This window comes from Python bivittatus, unplaced genomic scaffold (assembly GCF_059951505.1).
Source record: "Python bivittatus isolate LINGU-HERP-01145 unplaced genomic scaffold, Pbiv_v1 ctg000400_np1212, whole genome shotgun sequence".
Lineage (NCBI taxonomy): Eukaryota > Metazoa > Chordata > Lepidosauria > Squamata > Pythonidae > Python > Python bivittatus.
The window spans coordinates 3,885,787-3,904,613 of NW_028277073.1; the positions used below are offsets into that span (position 1 = coordinate 3,885,787).

Consider the following 18,827-nt stretch of genomic DNA (forward strand, 5'->3'; position numbering starts at 1 on the left):
GCAGCAGCCACTCCTGGCCCCACTGCACATGTGTGGTGCTTTACCTGCCTGCTTGAAAACCACCTGGGGATCGCTTTAATGACCTGTGATTCTTGCTTAATAACGGCAATGGGGAGTGCTGGGATTCTGGTCCTAATTACTGTTGTTAAGCAAGGACTACCAGTTTGGCTTAGTTTTATGTGAACCCACCTACTTCCTTCTGAAAGTGAGCATTAGATAGGAGAGAAAGAGGGAACTGGATTAAGGACATCTCTTCTGAATTTTTTAAAAAATACAATTAAATATGATTGTGATCACATTTTAACCCTTCAAGGGCAGCAGAAGTTCCCTGAATTTGGCTGTTGCAGCATCCCTGCTCTGTGTAGCAATTAAAAATGCATAAATGAAATAACAATCAGCAGAAAAGATGTAAGCTTTGTAAACAACAGTACATGGGTAACGTGTAAGTCTGTGTTTTCTCCCTCTTGCTTTGATTACAAATGAAATGTGCCCCTGAAGCTGGCAAGATCCAATGTGCTACACTCTCTTCCTGAAATAAGACCTCATTGCCTTGTTTTCTAAGGTGGAAAACGAGCATCTGGGTCCTGACTGTCGGCTTGGGACCAAGAATGGCCGGCCTTTCTCTGGTGTGACAGCTTGCATTGATTTCTGTGCCCATGCACACAAGGATACTCACAACATGCACAATGGAAGCACTGTGGTACGTAACATTCAGGATGCTGTTTCCTCTTTGCCACATAGCTGCATCATAGGTGCATGCTCTCTTTTTACTTGATTTCCCTTTTTTTTTTCATTCTCCTACCATAAATGATATAAAGTGCAATGAATGTACAATAAATTATTGCTTTCTTGGTTACTAAGGTTAAATACTGCTTAAGAATTTGTTAGTTTCTACAGTCCTGTACAAAATTCACCTCTAAATCTCTAGTTATGATTTCATAAATTGAGAGAAAAAAATTATCAGGGCAGGGATGTCAGTCCCCTGAGCTTCAAGGCCAAAAAGTGCAGGGCAGAAAGTTCGTGTAAACATTGGGGGGTGGGGGGGTGGGGGAGAAAGAAGCCCCTGAACCAGAATGCAGTGGGAATAAAAAAGGAATTGCACTTCCATGTTGACAGAGGGCCATCAACTCTTTTCGTGGCTTCTTCCTAGCAGGCAAGAAAGATTCTTATCTAAGTTATTGTGTGTGTCTGGGGTCCTTAGGCTGGATTTGAGCTCAGAGCCTAGTCAAACTGTGCCAAGTCAAGTATCCAGGAAATTCTGCCAAGATCTTGGCAGTGAGGCTGACATTCAGCTCATAGCCCTGAGCTGCAGGAAAGTTGCCTACCTTATCTGACTGGGTGGTTAGCATTTGCTGATCGATCCATTTCTCAGGGGTCTCTCCTGTCATTATGATCAAGACCAGGAATGCAGGGCACAGTCAAGGAAGCGAGAATCACATAGACTTCAATGAAGAATTTTAATGCAAGTATTAGGGGTAAGGTACAGAGTCTTGAGAACTGTGGTAGGAACCCCCAGCCTTCTTTTATAAGCGAGTGCATTAAGAAGAAATCTCTTCAGACGTTTGAATCTCTTGTCCTTCCCTGGGATTTTGTGCAGCCTGGACTGAGCTGCTGTTTGTGAGATAAGCTACTTAGCACTGATCCGGTTGTCCTTGGAGGCTTGTGATTTGAAGAAGGGAAGAGTGTTGGGGAGAAAGAAATGACACATCCAGCCTTTTGTCTATGAATGACAGATTTGGCCTGGGATCAAGTCCCAAACGTCTTGCCCACTCCTCCCCCAAGGCCCCCTTAGAATCCCTTCCTCATTAGGGTTTACGCTACTCCAGGCAGCACCAATGCCGTCTTAATTGCCTTTCTCTCTCTGTGGCTATAGCCAGGCATAAGGCTCATGGTGCAGAACCCGGGACTTTTCAGCTAATGGCACCAACATCTCATATGTATGCACTGGACAGGGACTCCAGGTTTGGGCAATTTGGTATACATAGGGCCGCAGAACAAACTTGAAGTGTCATTCATTAGTTTTAAGAAGGGAGATTGTAATCCTTGCCTTTTCAGAGTTGCCATCACAATTACCTGCTTCTGAGCCAAGGGTCTGGTGGCGTAAGAGAACCCAATCAAGGCAAGGCATGTTGGACAAGCTAGCTCTCACTGTTTTTCTCACAAATGTGTGTTTTTAGTCACCATTCAGCAGGAAGTCTTACTGTGTGGTTTTATTAAATGGCCTTCATTATCTGAGCTTCTGTAGATGAGGAACTTATCTTTCGTAGGCTTGTTCAAGACAATGCAACCTTTCCCAGCTCTTCATATGTGTTAGATAATGTTCCACAACTCCCACCCAGCACAGGATTTGGGGAATTGTAGTCCAATACCTGAAGGGTGCCAGGTGAAGGATAGCTGGCTTTTGGTGATCCTGTTGAGGCACATTCCTTCTTTATGATCAAACCAGTCCCCCTTTAGATTATTTTCCAAATAACTGAAACTCTATTTCTCATTTCTTCAATTTAGCTTGTACTCCTATAATACTTACAGTTAGCAGATACATTTCTCATAAGATCTATATGGAATTATATCCTTAATGTCATGCTACTTAAATTATAACCTACTGTTCATGGATAACTTAGAAACAAGCCACAATCAGTGTTGTTATTGTTTATTATTATTGATTAGCCATTAGGCCATATCAAGAATATAATCAGTGTTACTTTAGTCAAGTTTTACATATCTCATATATAAAATTGTGATAAGAGCAGTGAAATAGCTTATCTATTTGTTACCTTTAAGCTTAAAAATTCACTTAATATATTCTTCACTAAATAAATATAATTATTAAAAATGTGCTTTTTTCCTTTTCCGGCTAGGTTTGTACTTTAACAAAAGAAGACAACCGTACAGTAGGTGTGATACCAAACGATGAGCAGCTTCATGTGTTACCTCTTTACAAAATTTCACAGACAGATGAATTTGGCACAGAAGAGGGGCTGGAAGCCAAGATTAAAACGGGGGCAATACAGGTGCTAACTGCTTTCCCCCGGGAAGTGAGAATGTTAGCTGAGCCACGCAGGGCAACGAAGAAAAAGCCAGAAACAAAGAAGCAAAGTTTAGCCGAAAAAAAGCACTCTGCACCTGTCAGGGGAAAAAACGGAGTGCCAGAAAATAACAGGAGAACGTCACAAAGTTTGGGTAGGTACAACAGAGCTTTGAATAACAGCTGATAGTGATAGATGCGTGCTAGTGAGAGAGGAGTGGTGAACTTTAGAATTTGGAATTGGTCACATTGCAGAAGTTTGCATTTGTATGTCTAATATGAGAAGTATCAAGGTGGAACAAAGTAAAATATTGAGAGGAAAAGCATTTCAGCATTATGTTTTACAACCGTGTTTCTCAACCTTGGCAACTTGAAGATGTCTGGACTTCAACTCCCAGAATTCCCCAGCCGGCATGCTTTATGTTTTGCAATATATGTGAGCAGCAGAAGATGATCATGCTCACTCTGTTAGGTTTTTTAAATCTTAAGAATACACGGCATTAAGACAGCAGGAAGAATAATAGGAAAAATAGTTTTGATGGGGAAAAAACCAATAACACCAGCTGGCATGGCCAACGAAAAAGGATGGTGGGCATGCAATTCAGTAGCACCTGCAGGACCAACAGGTTCCTCATCTCAATTTATATGGTGTTAAAAGAATGCAAGTTTGTATGCCTGTTGCACTTTGCATAACACTCATAGAAATTCAAGTTGCAAATAACTCTCACTTAAACAGAAACAAATTTACTTCTTGCCTGGTCCAAAGTAGAGCAGTTTGGAGGCTTCTTGGATTCCCCCTTTTACTCTTTTTTTCTTATATCCAAATAATAATGGGTTACTTCCCCACTATTTAAAAAAATCTGCAGAACAGCCCTCATCATGCATTCATTCTTCTTTCAGTCCTTGCCAAAGATCCTCTCTGTTTTATTGTGACTTCCTGCTTGCTGACTTTTCTCCTATTTACCTTTCCCTTTTCATTCTTTGCTCACCTCTTTCTAAATAAAAATTTCTTTGCTCACCCTTTTCTGAAATTTCTCTTTCGCTTTTGGCTGTGCTGACCTTGAAAAAGCTAAGCAGGTTTGGACCTCTTTAGTAGTTATAATCCTGGAGTGTAGGCTGGACTGAGAAATCTGGGGGAAAAAAATCTCTGAAGCAATTGAAACAATAGCCAACCACTTGTGTAGTTTTATGTATGGACACGATCATGTGATCATTCTTTACCTTTCTTTTTTTAACCAAGTTTCTCTTAAGTCTTTGTTCTTTGCAAGCCTCTAATTCATATTTCTTAGTCCTATACAGAACTTCCTCATGCTTTAAATTATTTTAATAAAACCTGCCCATTTTGATAGAGTCTCATCTCAGCCACCTTACCTTCTTAATAACCTTCATCTCCGACCATTTGGTAACTTCTCATTTTACAGTACTTCATACTTCCCATCTACTGTATATAGACTGGAAGTCTAATCAGTTTGAACATTTTTGCATATGTGATGGTCCATATACTGTATGTATGATTATTATTAACTGATTTATATTCTCTGACACCACCACCCCGCCCTTTCTGAGAGCTAAAGATGGCACGTATGGAGGCAGCCCCCTCCCCATTTTGAAGACCCAAGAACAATTGTGGGCGGGAGAGATGGGGGGTAACGCAAGTTGACTAGCCCCAAATCACCCAGTGAGTTCTGTGGTTACTCATTTCAGACTAATATAAAAATAGATTTGGTTTAAATATGTGATGTCAAAGCCCTACAGCTGAGACCTCTGTATAATATGCAAGCTGTTGTTATTGGAGTTTTGAGAGTTTTCATTTTCATGAAAAGAAATTGTAGCTTGGATAAAAATACACTTGAAAATGTGATGGCAAATATATTCCCAGACTGAAAAAATAGGTCTGCATTGAAGGGAAATTAAAATGGATAGATGAAATATGTGTGTATTTATCAAGCATTTGTAGGAAAAAAAACCCCAAAACTGTATATTTGAAACCAGCTTATTTTTTTTTTCTCCTTAGGGAGCAAAATGAATATAGCGCAACCTGGGACAAAAATGGAGACAGCTGAATACTTTTCTACCATAAGTCCTAATTTAGGCGCGTCTACCAATTGCTCTCTGTTAAAGCAACATGGTCCTTCCTCTCCTTTAAAACTGGATAGCTTACCCTCTTGCTCTCCATTAAGCGGTGGTCTAATGCCAGTGACTAATAACCAAGAAGATGTTTCTACTCCCTACGGGTATTTACAATGCAGTAGTAATAAACCTCATGTGACATCCAAAGGTAGTAACTTTGACGTGTCCACTGGTGATCATACTGGAATTTTGATGGATGAGAAGAGAAATGGCGTGCCCCCGTTTCTTCAAGACCTGACTATGTCGAGGTCTGCAGTCAACAGAGAGAATCTGCCCCTCACTGCTGAGCACGAACTAGTTAACAAGCAAAATTGTGAAGCTAACTTAAAATCCTCTTCTGCCTCACAGGTGGCTAGCTCTTGTGAGTCAGCATTGCCACTGAATGCCCCAGAAGATGTCTCTAGAAATGAAATTTGTTCTTCCCAAGAGCACCCAACGCAAAAAAGTGGATTGTGGCAAAGCCCAAACTGTGGTTCTGCCACTGTGGAGGACGAGTCCAGCGGCCAGCTCTTAAAACACACAGATTCTGAAGAAAAAGCAGAAGAAATGTGGTCCGACAGTGAGCATAACTTTTTGGATAATGACATTGGTGGGGTAGCCGTAGCACCATCACACGGTTCTATCTTAATTGAATGTGCACGGCGCGAACTGCATGCCACAACTCCTCTTAAAAAGCCAAACAGGAATCATCCCACGCGGATCTCTTTAGTCTTTTACCAACACAAAAACTTAAATGAGCCAAAACACGGGATAGCACTGTGGGAGGCCAAAATGGCCGAGAGAGCGAAAGAGAAAGAAGCTGAAAAGTCAGGAACTGAAACTACCAGCCTGCCAGCCGATGACAAGAATGCGAGCCAGACCAATGCAACCCAGGAGATTTTCTATGAAGAAAATGAATTCAACCAAATTCCATCTCGCAGAGCATTAACAGTAACTCACGATAATATCATAACCGTGTCTACTTATGCCCTCACACGAGTTGCAGGGCCCTATAACCATTGGGCGTAAGCTTTTATAGCAACGACAACTTTTGCCTTGGAGCAGTGTTACGCAATCCTAAAGGTGCTGTTAAAGAACAAAGTCTCATGTGGTTTACTCTTTGTTCATCTCAACCATTTTGAAGGCTGAGGTAAAAATTACTTTTTTTTAAACTGTGACTTTATATATTTTAACATCTGGCGATTCTCAAGTGTGTGTGCATATGTGCGTGTGTATTCACACCCACACACCACACACACATTATATCTTTAAGAAAATTTGGCTAGGTTATTAACTCTGATTAAATTACTTGGTTTATTACCTTTTTGGAATTTATACTTTGGTGCTTTGAATCGTCTGTTTATTATAAATGGGCTTTTCATAAAGATTTTAACTGATTTCATCTTTTATTATGTAAAATCAAGTTAGACAGTATTAGCTATACACAGCTCTTGGTGCTTAATCACATCGAACCGTTAAAAATAAGCTGATTTTATTTCTTCATGGTGCCATTGCTCTTACAGCTTCCAATCACTGCTGTGAATCCCAGTTTAAGGAAAAAGAACCAATGATGATTTATTTGTATATAGATTTTTTCATGTATATATAGTTTGTGTGTGCATGTGCGTATGATCCACATGCATTCACATGCAAACAAATATCACTAGTAATGATTGGAGGTTATAAATGTAAATATATATATTTAAAAGCACTTTCTATTTTTAAAGTTAACTTGAAATAGTATAAGGATCACATTTGTCTAAGGTTTGCGCATTCTCTACCAAGGAATTTATTTTTTCTTACTATGTAAAGTTCCATATTGCTACAACAATTCATATATACTGAGGATACCTGGGTTTTAGATTCTTCCCGTCTCTTTTTTTCCATTGTTTTTGTTTCTAAATAAAAGGGTAATAAAGTCCAGAAAGTTCAATATTTGCAGATATAAATTAAGCAGTTTATCTATACTTGTATTTCTAGGGTTTTTTTTTTAAGAAGAATTTATTTGCTAGAGTTTATAATTTGAGCAATAAGGGCAAATGTTGTCTCATAGGGAGCATTCCAAGTTCCATGGGACAACCCAATCAAGCGTCATCCAGATGGATTGGCATACAGCTGCCAGGATGCAGTTCCATACATCTGGAAGTCACCCTGTTAGGAAAGGATTTTACTAGAGCCTCAGTGGCATAAATTGCAAATGCAATATGTTGGATTTTAAGAGATCTGCCCTGTCAGCAGTGTTAGAATACATCTGAGTTGATTAAGCATCCAGAAGGTTCCTCAGTGGTGAGCTGTCCACTAGAGAAGGTTTTATCAGTCCAGTCTAGGCAGGTTTACTTGAAGCTGAATCCCACTGTGCCAGGTAAGCGAACATCTGATTGTATTGTACACAATTTTCTCCTCTCTTCCCCCCCCTCCCCATGTCAGAATAAGAAACACCAATATTCAAGAGATTAATTTCCACAAAATGGGCACAGTTCCACAGCCTACTTGGCACCTCCAGTTAGAAAATGGGATCTGTGATAGGCAGCCATCTGTTTCTGCTGTCTGTGTTGGAGACCCATCTACAGTATGATGGGTGACTTCTTGGTGGCAAAATAACTATGTGACATACACTTCATACCCTTTTCTGAATGGTAACCTCTACAGCATTACAGGTGCAGAGTGTTTGCAAATGTTTTCCAACCTGGGAACTCTGAGCAGTGTTCCTGTTTGCACTCCACGTGCCAGAGCTTGCTAATTAAATTACTAAAGTGCAATGGCTGGATTGATCAGCTCAAGTTTTTGTTTCAGTCAAGAACCAGGGAACATAACTGCCAAGTTGTAATCAGGATAAATGGGAAGAGATTTAGCTGTCCAAGGCAGGCATCCATTCCACAGATAGACGTTAACTAGAGTAAAAAATGAATCTCAATTCAATACTAGTGGAAGAGTGATGTCTTCCCTCAGACCTGAAAGCTGTCATGTAGCTTAGCAGGTATATCATAGGCTGTGTTTTCCCAACATCTTGCTACTGTTTCTCATTTCTCAGCATCTGTTATCTGCAATGTCCACATCCTTTGTTTAACAGGAGCAACATTAAATGATCCAGTAATCACAGAGCTGTAATATTAAATACTGAAAATCTCAAGTGTGATACAACAGCATCTGTGTGATCAACACTGCTCTCGTCAGCTCTGATGACGAGATATTAAAATATAGCTCAGGACTCTAGTCGGCCAGAACCAGGAGAATCCAGTATATTTCTGAATGAGGAAAAGGGAAGAAGCAAATTCCTAAGTAAGAAGATCAGATTTTTGGGCAATTGAATGCCAGGGATTTTACCTGTCTTAATTATTTGGAAGCCATGGTCTAAAGGACATATATTATTGATGCTAACCCAGTGAGTTTGATCAGTCCAATTTGAGCAGAACTCAATGGTTGTGCTTGTTGGAATCAGGCCTTGATTCCAAATAATGAATTAACCAAATCATCTAGCATTCATTTGTCCTAATGACAACATCTGAATTTAAACATTATGGGACTATCTCAGGCTTTACTTTTTGTATAGTTTGGTAATTTGAATTAGCCAGTTATTATCATATTATGAGCCTTTGTAAGCAACACATCCTGTAGCTTATATTCAAGAATGGGGCTATTTACTGATATTGACCAATCCAACCTAATCAGGGCAAGCATGAGGTTTTTTGGTTTTACATCTCTTTCTCTCCCCCCCCCCCCCAATGATGTACATAAGTGCCACAGGAATAACTAGAAATAAAAGATTTAAGATAACATACTTGATAATATCTTATAGTGGTGCTGTAACAAATGTCTAGATCTGCTTTTTTTTTTAACAAAATCTAGGCATGGTGCTTTTATTATTATTAAATGTCTACCCTTGTTGTGTAATTAATCTGAAAAGATAATTTCAAAAACAAAGAAATAGTTGATTTGTATAGCTTGCCCCAGCCTTCTCCAAAGAATTTGGTGACTGGAGGATTATTGGAGTGGAAGTAAAAAAAACATATTAAAAACACTAGCTTGGGGAATACTGGTTTACTCTAAGTCACCTATGATTCTGAATGTTCAGAATGTGGAATTCATTCCACTTACTCATGTAACTCATTTGGGTAATGTTAGACATTCACACTGGTCTAAGACTTCAAGGCCGCCATCATAGACAACAGTCCCACTGTGGAGCTTATCCACTTTGTCCTTCCTGAAAGGGGAATTACCACTGTTCTATCTAGCAGTACAAGTAAGTTGTCAGGCAAAGTGAAGGTAAGAACAGCATGTTTGGATACTTCTGGGTGTCTGTCCTCCCAGTCTCTGACCAAATAGCTGATTGATGCCATTATAGGTGATGCTGATCATGTTAAATGTTATGTATGTATGTAAGGCAAGACTCTGGTGCTAGATTTTTTTATGTTTGCCCATTGCATTCCCACTTAGGCAGCTGATCTATCTTTCAGATAGATGTTAGAGAAATTTGCCTAAGTCAAATTTGAGATGTTCTGAGATGAGATGTTTCACTGAAATCAGGGGAATGTAATCCAGCAAGTTTCACTCATTTTGGTGAGGGTTGAGAAAGCTCAACCTGTTATAATCTTACAAAGAGGTACCCGCTGAATATCATCAAACATGGCTGGCAAACTTAATTTTGGATCACATCTCCACACTTGTTAGTCAAAATACCGTTAGCAATCTTTATGCCACAGCTTATTGAATAACCGGAATTAAAACATTCTAGAAAAGTATATAAAGAGAAAAAGAATCCAATCTTTCTATTTTTAAAGTGAACTTTATAAAAAAAAGAATAAAAAAACCCCACCCATATGCTGCATTTTTTAGTTCAAAGATTATGGTTAGTTCAGATACAGAATATGTAATGATTGTAAATAATAAAAGTCAATATTATATCATCATTTTGTACCAGCAGTTTTCTGCTTCTTGGATATATACATTAAATTGGTATGGTAATTTTGTGTGCCTTAGATTTACATTTTAAGAACTGTATATTTTTTGTGAACCTAAAATTTATTAAAAATAATAGCTGTCATTACAGTACGTAGGGTGAAATCATCCATCAACTCATCTGTACCCTTTTTTTTTTAATTTAGTCATCCTTTCTAGTAATTCTGAGGAAAAAAGTTTCCTGGGAAAATCCTCCACTTCTACACTTCATCCTAGTTTTCCTCAACACAGATATAAGCACCAGAACCCCTCCTTCAATTATAATTTCTTCATTATAGGTGTATGCTGTTTAGTTTGCCAATCTGCTTATGCTTATAATAACTCCCATTGAACACTTTGTGTTTATTTCTAAATGAATGTATGTAGGATGGCATTATTACCATTTGAAATTTATGGACCATACACTACTAATAAAATATTTAGGATTAAATTCCTTTTGATTCCTTTTCTATAGGTATTACAGCAGAAAATTCAGATTGTGACAATAGTAGAAAAATAAAGATTACTCAAATGATGAAGATTGGCATTTCTAAATAGAAGATCTCTAATCACTGTCCTTAGTGTTTTCATCTGTTTACCTATAGAAAACTTAACTGCCAGCAAATACCAGCTCTTAAAATGACAATGCTAAATAGGGAAACAACTGTTGTGTCTTTACAGTCGAGCAAGGAATATGATCTGTTACTTGGATGTCCACTGATTTTGAGATCTTGTTAGGTTCCATAGAGTGTACTTGTATGGAATGAATTAAAGATGGAACTGCATGATTGTTTTTAGCAGCTAGTAAACACTTCATTAGCTACATCAGGTTACCCAAACATTGAAAATATACTGCTGAAATTAAGAAATATTTTCTAAGTTTTGTTCTGGGTTCAGCCATATATTTTAATTACCTTAAACTTGTAAAACAGTACTGTTTACAAAATGATGGTTGCACCTAAAAGATAATGTTTCACGTATTATCTCACTTAACTGCTTTTTTACAAGCAAGCATCCATCACGTATGCATGCAGAGTGAGAACATAGTATATACAGCTGTAAGTTATTTATTGTAACATTTCAAACTATCATTTATACTTAGACACTGATGTACTTTTGTGAATTAGCTTGTAGCAGCGAAGACTTATAATAACTTTTCTTGCATAAGAGCAATCCTTGGGCTGTTGCAAGCAGCAAAACTTTCAGACATCTGCAGCAGTCTAAACGCTGCATGGTCTAAGATTCAATGTTGGCTGTTCTGGAGCTGCCAGGGACCCAGAAAGGAAATCAAATGCATAGTTTCCATGATTTGTTGAAACAAGACCCTGTCTGTAAAGAGCTTGCTTGAGGCATCTAATTGTTTTGGTCCTATAATGAATGCAGGAGTATTACTTAAATTTGGCAACGACCTTTTTAGACAATAATTCAGCGTGTTAGCCGTTCAAAATGAGAAATATCAAAGTAGTTAATTGTCAGAACATACTAATGTGTCTTTAGAAGTGCTATATTCTTTCAACAAAGATTTAAAAAACACAAGAGTCACAACAACATCACTAAGACAGGAATTTTCAAACTTTGCAGTGCAACAAACTACAAACAATTCAAATTTGATTGACCCTTTTCTTTACCTGGATATCATAGATTCAGAATATGCTCTAAATAATACAAGTTAACTAAATTGAAACCCTTGAAAAATGTAGTGGTTGTGACTGACAGAAAAAAATATCCCGTATAAAGAACTCCCTTTGAACAGAATGGCATTTCTGATAATAAAATGTTGCAATATTTGCTTCCGGATGCTTTAATGAAGATGTAAGGAGGAATAGCTGGATATCCTTGAGTGTGCGTGATGAAAGTAATAATGTTTAGAGAAATCTTTCCCCCTTTTTAAATTCTTTTTTAATATGCTACATAGATGGTTGAAGCAGTTTGAAAGGCTTCACTTATTAAGAGCTATCAACTACATCCTAAACTCGCTAACCCCAGTTCTGTTTAGAATTTGGTTGACTTAATGCAATATTGTACATGGAAACGTCATGTGTATCAAGATCTACTAAAGAGGAATCCATAGAAGGTAAAATTTTCATTAGGAGGTTAAATCCCAGTATTTTCAGTACTATTAGAGCTAGGACATCCGTACCCACTCTGCCTGGTCCAGAATCCTGGCATAGTCATGTCAGAGCGCTGAGTTAGGCTGCATGTCTCTAGCCCACATATTAGCTTTTCCTTCCCACTCTTAACTGCTCTTTCCAAGGCAGCAAGAAAAGGTGAGTTGTTGGCTTAGCTGTAAAGCGGGCAGCAATTTTAACAGCCCATTCTCATGAACTGGGCCAAAGTGGCTAGGTCAGCCCGTGAATGAATGGTATCTTCATTTCAACTTACCTGAGGTCTGTGAAAATATCCTTAGCAGCCAAATAGCAGCATATGGATCTTCTGCAGATATTTTGGTTGTTTCAAATATTGGGGCGAGCCTCGCAGGCATATAGTCTATTGTATCCTTTGCAGGTTGGTATTAGGGTATTTTTAGCCTTAGCTTGGTACACTCATACAAATACGACAGCTGATATTGTGAAGTTTCTCCGCTGAAATAGTGTTTTCCTTCTTACTGCTTTTTGAGCTGTTTCCACCTGCCGTACTGCAACTTTACCATTCTGCTTAGAAGTATCCTTGCAACAACCAGGATGTTTTCTAGGATAGTTTTTCTTGAAATTATCAGATGTAGGCATACAGTTGTTATCTCTTCTGTATTAAAAAGAACCAATCCTTTGCACGATGACCTTTCTTTAACTTCACTTTGGCACATTATTTCTAAAGAAATAATCTAAAAAAGGTCCCATGTCTTGCAAAAGCATTATAAATTTACAGATTAATATCTAGATTCAGTCATGCATTAGGAGTTTCAGCTCTCTACAATTAGTGTGTATTATCTACTTTTCAAATTTATCTTGACCCTCGTGATCTCAGTCTAATAAAAGTGAATACCAGTTAAATCCAAGGAAATCAGTGGAGTTTCAGTTAACACTGGCATTGATTGCACTGAAAGGAGAACATAATTAGTGCTCTGGATTAAGACTATTATCTGTTTTGAGCAGCTTCCGTTGTTTGAAGACCTCAGCTTCTCTCTCTCTGTTACGGAAATAGTACAGTTCTTTGGCCCTCCAAATGTTAGATTTCAGTTTCTATCATTCAGCCAACTTACAAAGTAGTTAGGGAGGACAGGAGGACTGCTTCTATCCCATCAATACCTTGTTTAGGATCATACCATTGTATTATTAATTACATTTAGATGTAATTATTTCCTTTGAGACTTGTCAATCAGTTATGCACTGTGTTAATTATGGCCCTGGTTAAATAGCACAGTGACATTTATCAATACTTTTATTGAATCCACATTAAACTGTAGAGACAAATCCATTGACAGATGTACGTTTACTCACAGAATAGGACTTTGCACCTCACCTATTTCCCTGAATTTGTTTCAGATTGTCCTCTAACCGCCTGAGTGGATTTGAGAACTCAGGAAGGGTCCGAGTGAAGGGGAATAAATTGCTGTCCTCTTCACTCACTGACTGAAGCTTTACTGACATTTGAACAAGTTAACTGCTTAGAACAGATGAAATACTGACTTTGAGCGTACAAAATCCTTGTTATTTTGGCTCAAGAACAAGCATTCTTTTTCTTTCCCTTTCTTCAAATTAGGGGCTATGCAGCTGGATCCTCTTATTTTTCTTATATGCCTTAACCATATGGTAGTATGAGCAGTAAAATCTTAACATTTTATATCAATCAAGTGGGAAGAAAAACCTATTCATATTAAAACTGGGCTAGTGTTTACCAGGGAAAATATAATTTTATATATTTCTTATGGTATTCCACAAACAAAATCATAACATAGTAGCAAAGCTCCTTTGGTTTTGACTGCATAGACCAGTGTTTCTCAACCTTAACAACTTTAAGATGTGTGGACTTCAACTCCCAGAATTCCCCAGCTAGCAAGCTGGCTGGGGAATTCTGGGAGTTGAAGTCCACACATCTTGGAGTTATCAAAGTTGAAAAACACTGGCACAGGGGTGTTGTACTGAAAGGACATGGGGGGTGGAGGTTTGAAACTGAAAAACTAGCAGGAGGACCATCCCATATTACTGAAGAAAGATGGGAATGTTAAAAAGTTAATATATCTGCTTTTTCTCTGTAGTACTGGGTCAGCTATGTATCTTTATCCACAAATATTTCATCAGCAAACGTACAGAAATGAAAAGGGGCTGAGTCTGAAGGATGTATATCTTGAGTTGTCCTTCATGAAGTTGGCAGTTGAGAAACGTATTTTAAACAGTAAGGGAGACTTCTTTCTCATCCCATAAATTGAATGAAGTTGATTCTTGGCTAACAAAAGTACTGTACATGACAGAATAAATCAGTTTTTATCCTTTTGATGGACATATCTTCGTAGGGGGTGATCCTTCTAAATTACCTGTACACTTAAAGCTAACTGAAATCATAAAAGTGTTGCATTATAGGTAGAACCCCATTGTGCTACTGACAAACTTGCAACTCATCAACTATCAAGAACAGTGCAATTGCAAATCAATTTAGGGCACTATGATCATAATCCCATACTACTGTATCAGGAAAAGACAGCTTGCATGTTATTTACTACAGTTCATGTAAGCTGAAGAAAATGTACATTTTTCATGTGTAAGTATCGGTTATCTCTACCCATTTTCCAGGTCACTACAGCAGGTACCTATAACATTTCCATCTTATGTCCAGTTTCTGGCATGAATGCAATGCTGAAATAATATAATAAAAAGAAGCCAAACATGCAATCCATAAGGGATTATTTTCCTTGATGGTTTTTATTTCCATCTTTTACCACATATTAGATAGTTTTCTCTGTCCTTCTGAAAATTAGAGATTAAAATCAATTGCTCAGAATGTAGGTTTATTGCTGCAGACATATCAAAGTCTGCTTTGCCGACAGAACGAATGTGATAAGTGATTTGTATACAAGATTGTTAGTTAAACCACGATACCAGTAGAATGTGGGATTCTGCTGACATTTTAATGTTTGGGCAATGTTGAAACAGATATTTTGCCAATGAATTCTTGGTTATAGTTTCCAAAGTTTTTTTAAAAATAGCATTTATATTATTTAATTCCATGCTCTATTGTGATAAAGGTTAAAAAGAAATTATCTCCCATGCTATTTACACACTGATTTCAAATTAGGTTAATAACAATATATATCTATACGTATACATATAGATATATTCATTCCTTCTGTCCCTTCAGACATCACATCATTAAATGACTCCAATCTGTCCTAAAAAGCAAAATCTTGCTGATAAAGGATTGCTCCAAAATGTTTGTACATTCAGGTATAAGTCTCTTGCATGAAGCTTGCTTATGTATAATTCCATGGCTCAGTTCTGGGGAATTTCTATTTTATAGGAGTAATAATGGACACAACTTTCACATTGCCTTTCACACAACCACTTCTGCATGTAGCCATCATATGTAATGTTCCAAGAAAACAACATAAAGCAAAAATGTTACTGTTGTTAACAGGAGTTTCATCTTAGCAAATATTCCCTTGCTAAAAGTAGAATTAAAACTTGTAGTGGCCTAGATTTGCAAGTACAAGCTCATTTAGTTGAATGGTTTGTGGGACAACTGAAATCTTTTACTAGTCAAAGTTAATTTGAAAAAGGAATATAGGATTACTGTGGTATGTAGTTATAAAAGTACATGCTCTATAATGAGGTAGTCCCTATAATTAGGTTCCTGTTATAATTTCCATATATCATTAAAGTCTTACATGGCAAAAATGCAAAACTACAACAAAGTGTGAATATCATTTAATAGTTTTAGCAAAAGATGGCAGTTCTGAGACTTTGTATTTTATGTCCTTTAATGCTGAATGTATCTGTTGCCCAAGACTCTAAAACAGGATATGTTGGTCATGCTTTGTAAAATATGCATTATCATTACAGTACAATGAAATATTTTGTTACTAGATTTTTTAAAAATCATATATTTCAAGATATTGAAGAGCTTTTTTTTTTTTTAAAATCAAATGGTGATGTATTTCAGAAGTATGGCTATTATCTAGAGCAGTGTTTCTCAACCTTGGCAGCTTTTAAGATGTATGGACTTCAACTCCCAGGGAATTCTGGGAGTTGGAGTCCGTGCATCTTAAAGTCGCCAAGGTTGAAAAACATTGATCTAGAGAGATGTGAGGGGCAAACTGCTCACTCCAAGTTTCAAAAGCTGTTGAGCATAAAAAGAGGTTCACTGGATTGTATTTCAAATAATCTGAACCAAATGTGCAGTCTAGAAACATGAGTAGTGACAAACAGCCAAACACAAGCATGTTTATGCAAAATGTGCTGCTGAATTCAGTGAGGCTTTGTAATTCCCAAGGGAGTACGCTTAAGAATGCAGCTATGCAATTTGATCCGATACATGTTTACGCATAGGTAAATCCCCACAAGTTCAGTGGGACTCACACTGGAGTAATTGTGCATAGGATTCCACTTTGTATTTATAAATGAAGTTGGGCATATACATATCTAGTTAGAGGTATTCCCCACTAAGATCTGTGAGGCTTTTTTTCCAAGTGAGTGTGTGTAGAATTATACCCAAAATGGAGGAATCAGCCAATTGTTTTATTCATTTCTTCATCTTCTATAACTGCATCCTCATTTGCATGTCTGCTGATCCTACTGCATTCCATTTTAAAACAACTAAAGGTAGGCTTGAAAACTTTAATATCAGCTTTTTTGCTCTCCACGCTTGCTTTATATATCATGCAGCAACCTGATCAAGACTCTCTAAACTTAAAAAAATAAATCTGTTTTTGGGGGGGAATCTTAAATGTGTTTGATAGAAGTGTTCAGTTTGACTTGCTTTCTAGTTCTGTTGAAGAAATGCTCTCTGAATAAAAGTGTATAGGATCAGGGTGTGTGTCCCTTTGATTTCAACTGAATTTAGCTGTGACTAACCTTTACTAGACTGTCTCTGAAATGTAAACCCATATCAATGGCACAAGCATTAGTTCAGAAACTTCAGTTCTAATAACCTTAATAGAATTAAATTGGAAAGTATTATGCTAAATGAGAAAAGAAAAACTTGAGCTCTGTTATTGACTAATATTTCCTTGTATTTGTGTGTGTGTGGTATGTGTGTTTAATAAAACTGGGGTGCATATTTATTTTTCATCATTTAACTTAGATTTTGATGATTTTTTTTTCCTTTAAACAATCTACTATATTAAGAAGATCTGATGGTGGAAAAATGGAAAGGCAGACACATTTTTACCATTTATCATTGTATTTAGTTAATAATAAATGGAAGAAAAGCACTTCACTATTTCACAATACTTACAGGAAAAAGAAACTATTTCATTACATTGGGAGAGAAATACATTTTCAGACAAGGGAACATTTACCAGCAGTACTTGAAAACGTGTGAGTTTTGACTGCATGTTACTTGAAAGATCATACTAAGCTACTCTTTGGTGCACAGCAGTTGTATATGATTTCTTGTTTATGTAGCAAGATGCATTGAAATTGTATTGAAACATACATGTAAGGATTGTTATTGTGGAGATGGTTTGTTCTGTTTTTTTATTCTTCTTGTGTATGTCCTATCTGTTTAAACCTTAAATGTTTCTTTTAAAATGACCTAAAAAGGCAAGATAAAGTTGCTGTCATTGGAATAATGTATTTTAATTTTTTGTCATGGCTTTTTCCAAAAAAAAAAAAAAAATTACAAAGTGTATCATTCCTGATAATACAGAACATTGTGGATGGTTTCAAATAAATTTTATACTTCTATTTTGCAGGTGGTTGTTTTAATTTTTCTTTCATTTAGAGTTTACTTCTTTCTACTCGAGAAATAGAGTTAAGAGGGTGTCCATATCAGTGGAACAAAATTAAACTTAGTAATAGCTGGAAGATACAGATAGAATTATCTTGGATTCATTATTATTGTTCTTTGAATCTTGTTTCTAAAAGCAGTGATCTGGAAGCATTAAAAGGTGCAAGTGGTTATCTCTGCCTCTAGTAGTTGATCATAATTTCTTTGGTTCAGTTCTCTGTTTAAAGAAGTAGGCCAGTTAGGACTGGTCAGCTAGGAACACTGGTACCAAGGATCTTATTGGTATCTAGCCAATCTACCTACAAAGTTGCATATTTAATATGGAAGTATGAATTTCAGTCACTTTCAGATATCCAATTATGCTTTGCTAGAGCAAGAACGTAATAGAGCTGTGTCCTAGGAGTCCCCTTTATTGTGATGACGTGGATATGTAGTTCTGTTGGCAACAATAAAGAAGTGATTTGTTGCTGCCTTCTTCAAAGGGACATTTATATGTGTATACATGCACAGGCACATACGCATATATATACATAGATGTGAGCACAAACATACCTACACATCCCTGGTGGTCCCCTATCTAGACCCAACCTTGCTTAGCTTTTTGGGATCAGCACATGTTGGGGTTCTATATTGAAGACAACAGAGCTTGTACTGCACTGCTAAAAGTAGTGTATTATTTTTATTTCCATAAGGATGGAAATTGGGAAGCAAAGTAAGTGTTGAAACCTGCTGAAAGATGCAACCTCCCTACTTTTTTTAAAAAACTCAAGAGAACAAGTAAACAGTGGATATCAGCTCTTCTCCCTCAAACAACTTCACAAGGATGCATTTGTTGCAGCCCCCAGAATAAATAATAAAAGTGTGAACTTTGGATTAA

General features: G+C 37.2%; 1 protein-coding gene across 1 annotated transcript in view; it reads left to right on the top strand.

The window, feature by feature from the left end:
- TET1 (tet methylcytosine dioxygenase 1) overlaps window positions 1-14,049 on the top strand; it is an 84,743-nt gene extending 70,694 nt beyond the window's left edge. The window contains exons 10-12 of the mRNA XM_088144319.1: window positions 563-700; window positions 2,859-3,180; window positions 5,040-14,049. Coding sequence (XP_088000445.1) covers window positions 563-700; window positions 2,859-3,180; window positions 5,040-6,163 — 1,584 coding nt within the window. The 3' untranslated portion in view covers window positions 6,164-14,049. The remainder of the gene's footprint in view (window positions 1-562; window positions 701-2,858; window positions 3,181-5,039) is intronic.
- Window positions 14,050-18,827: the final 4,778 nt, after the last annotated feature.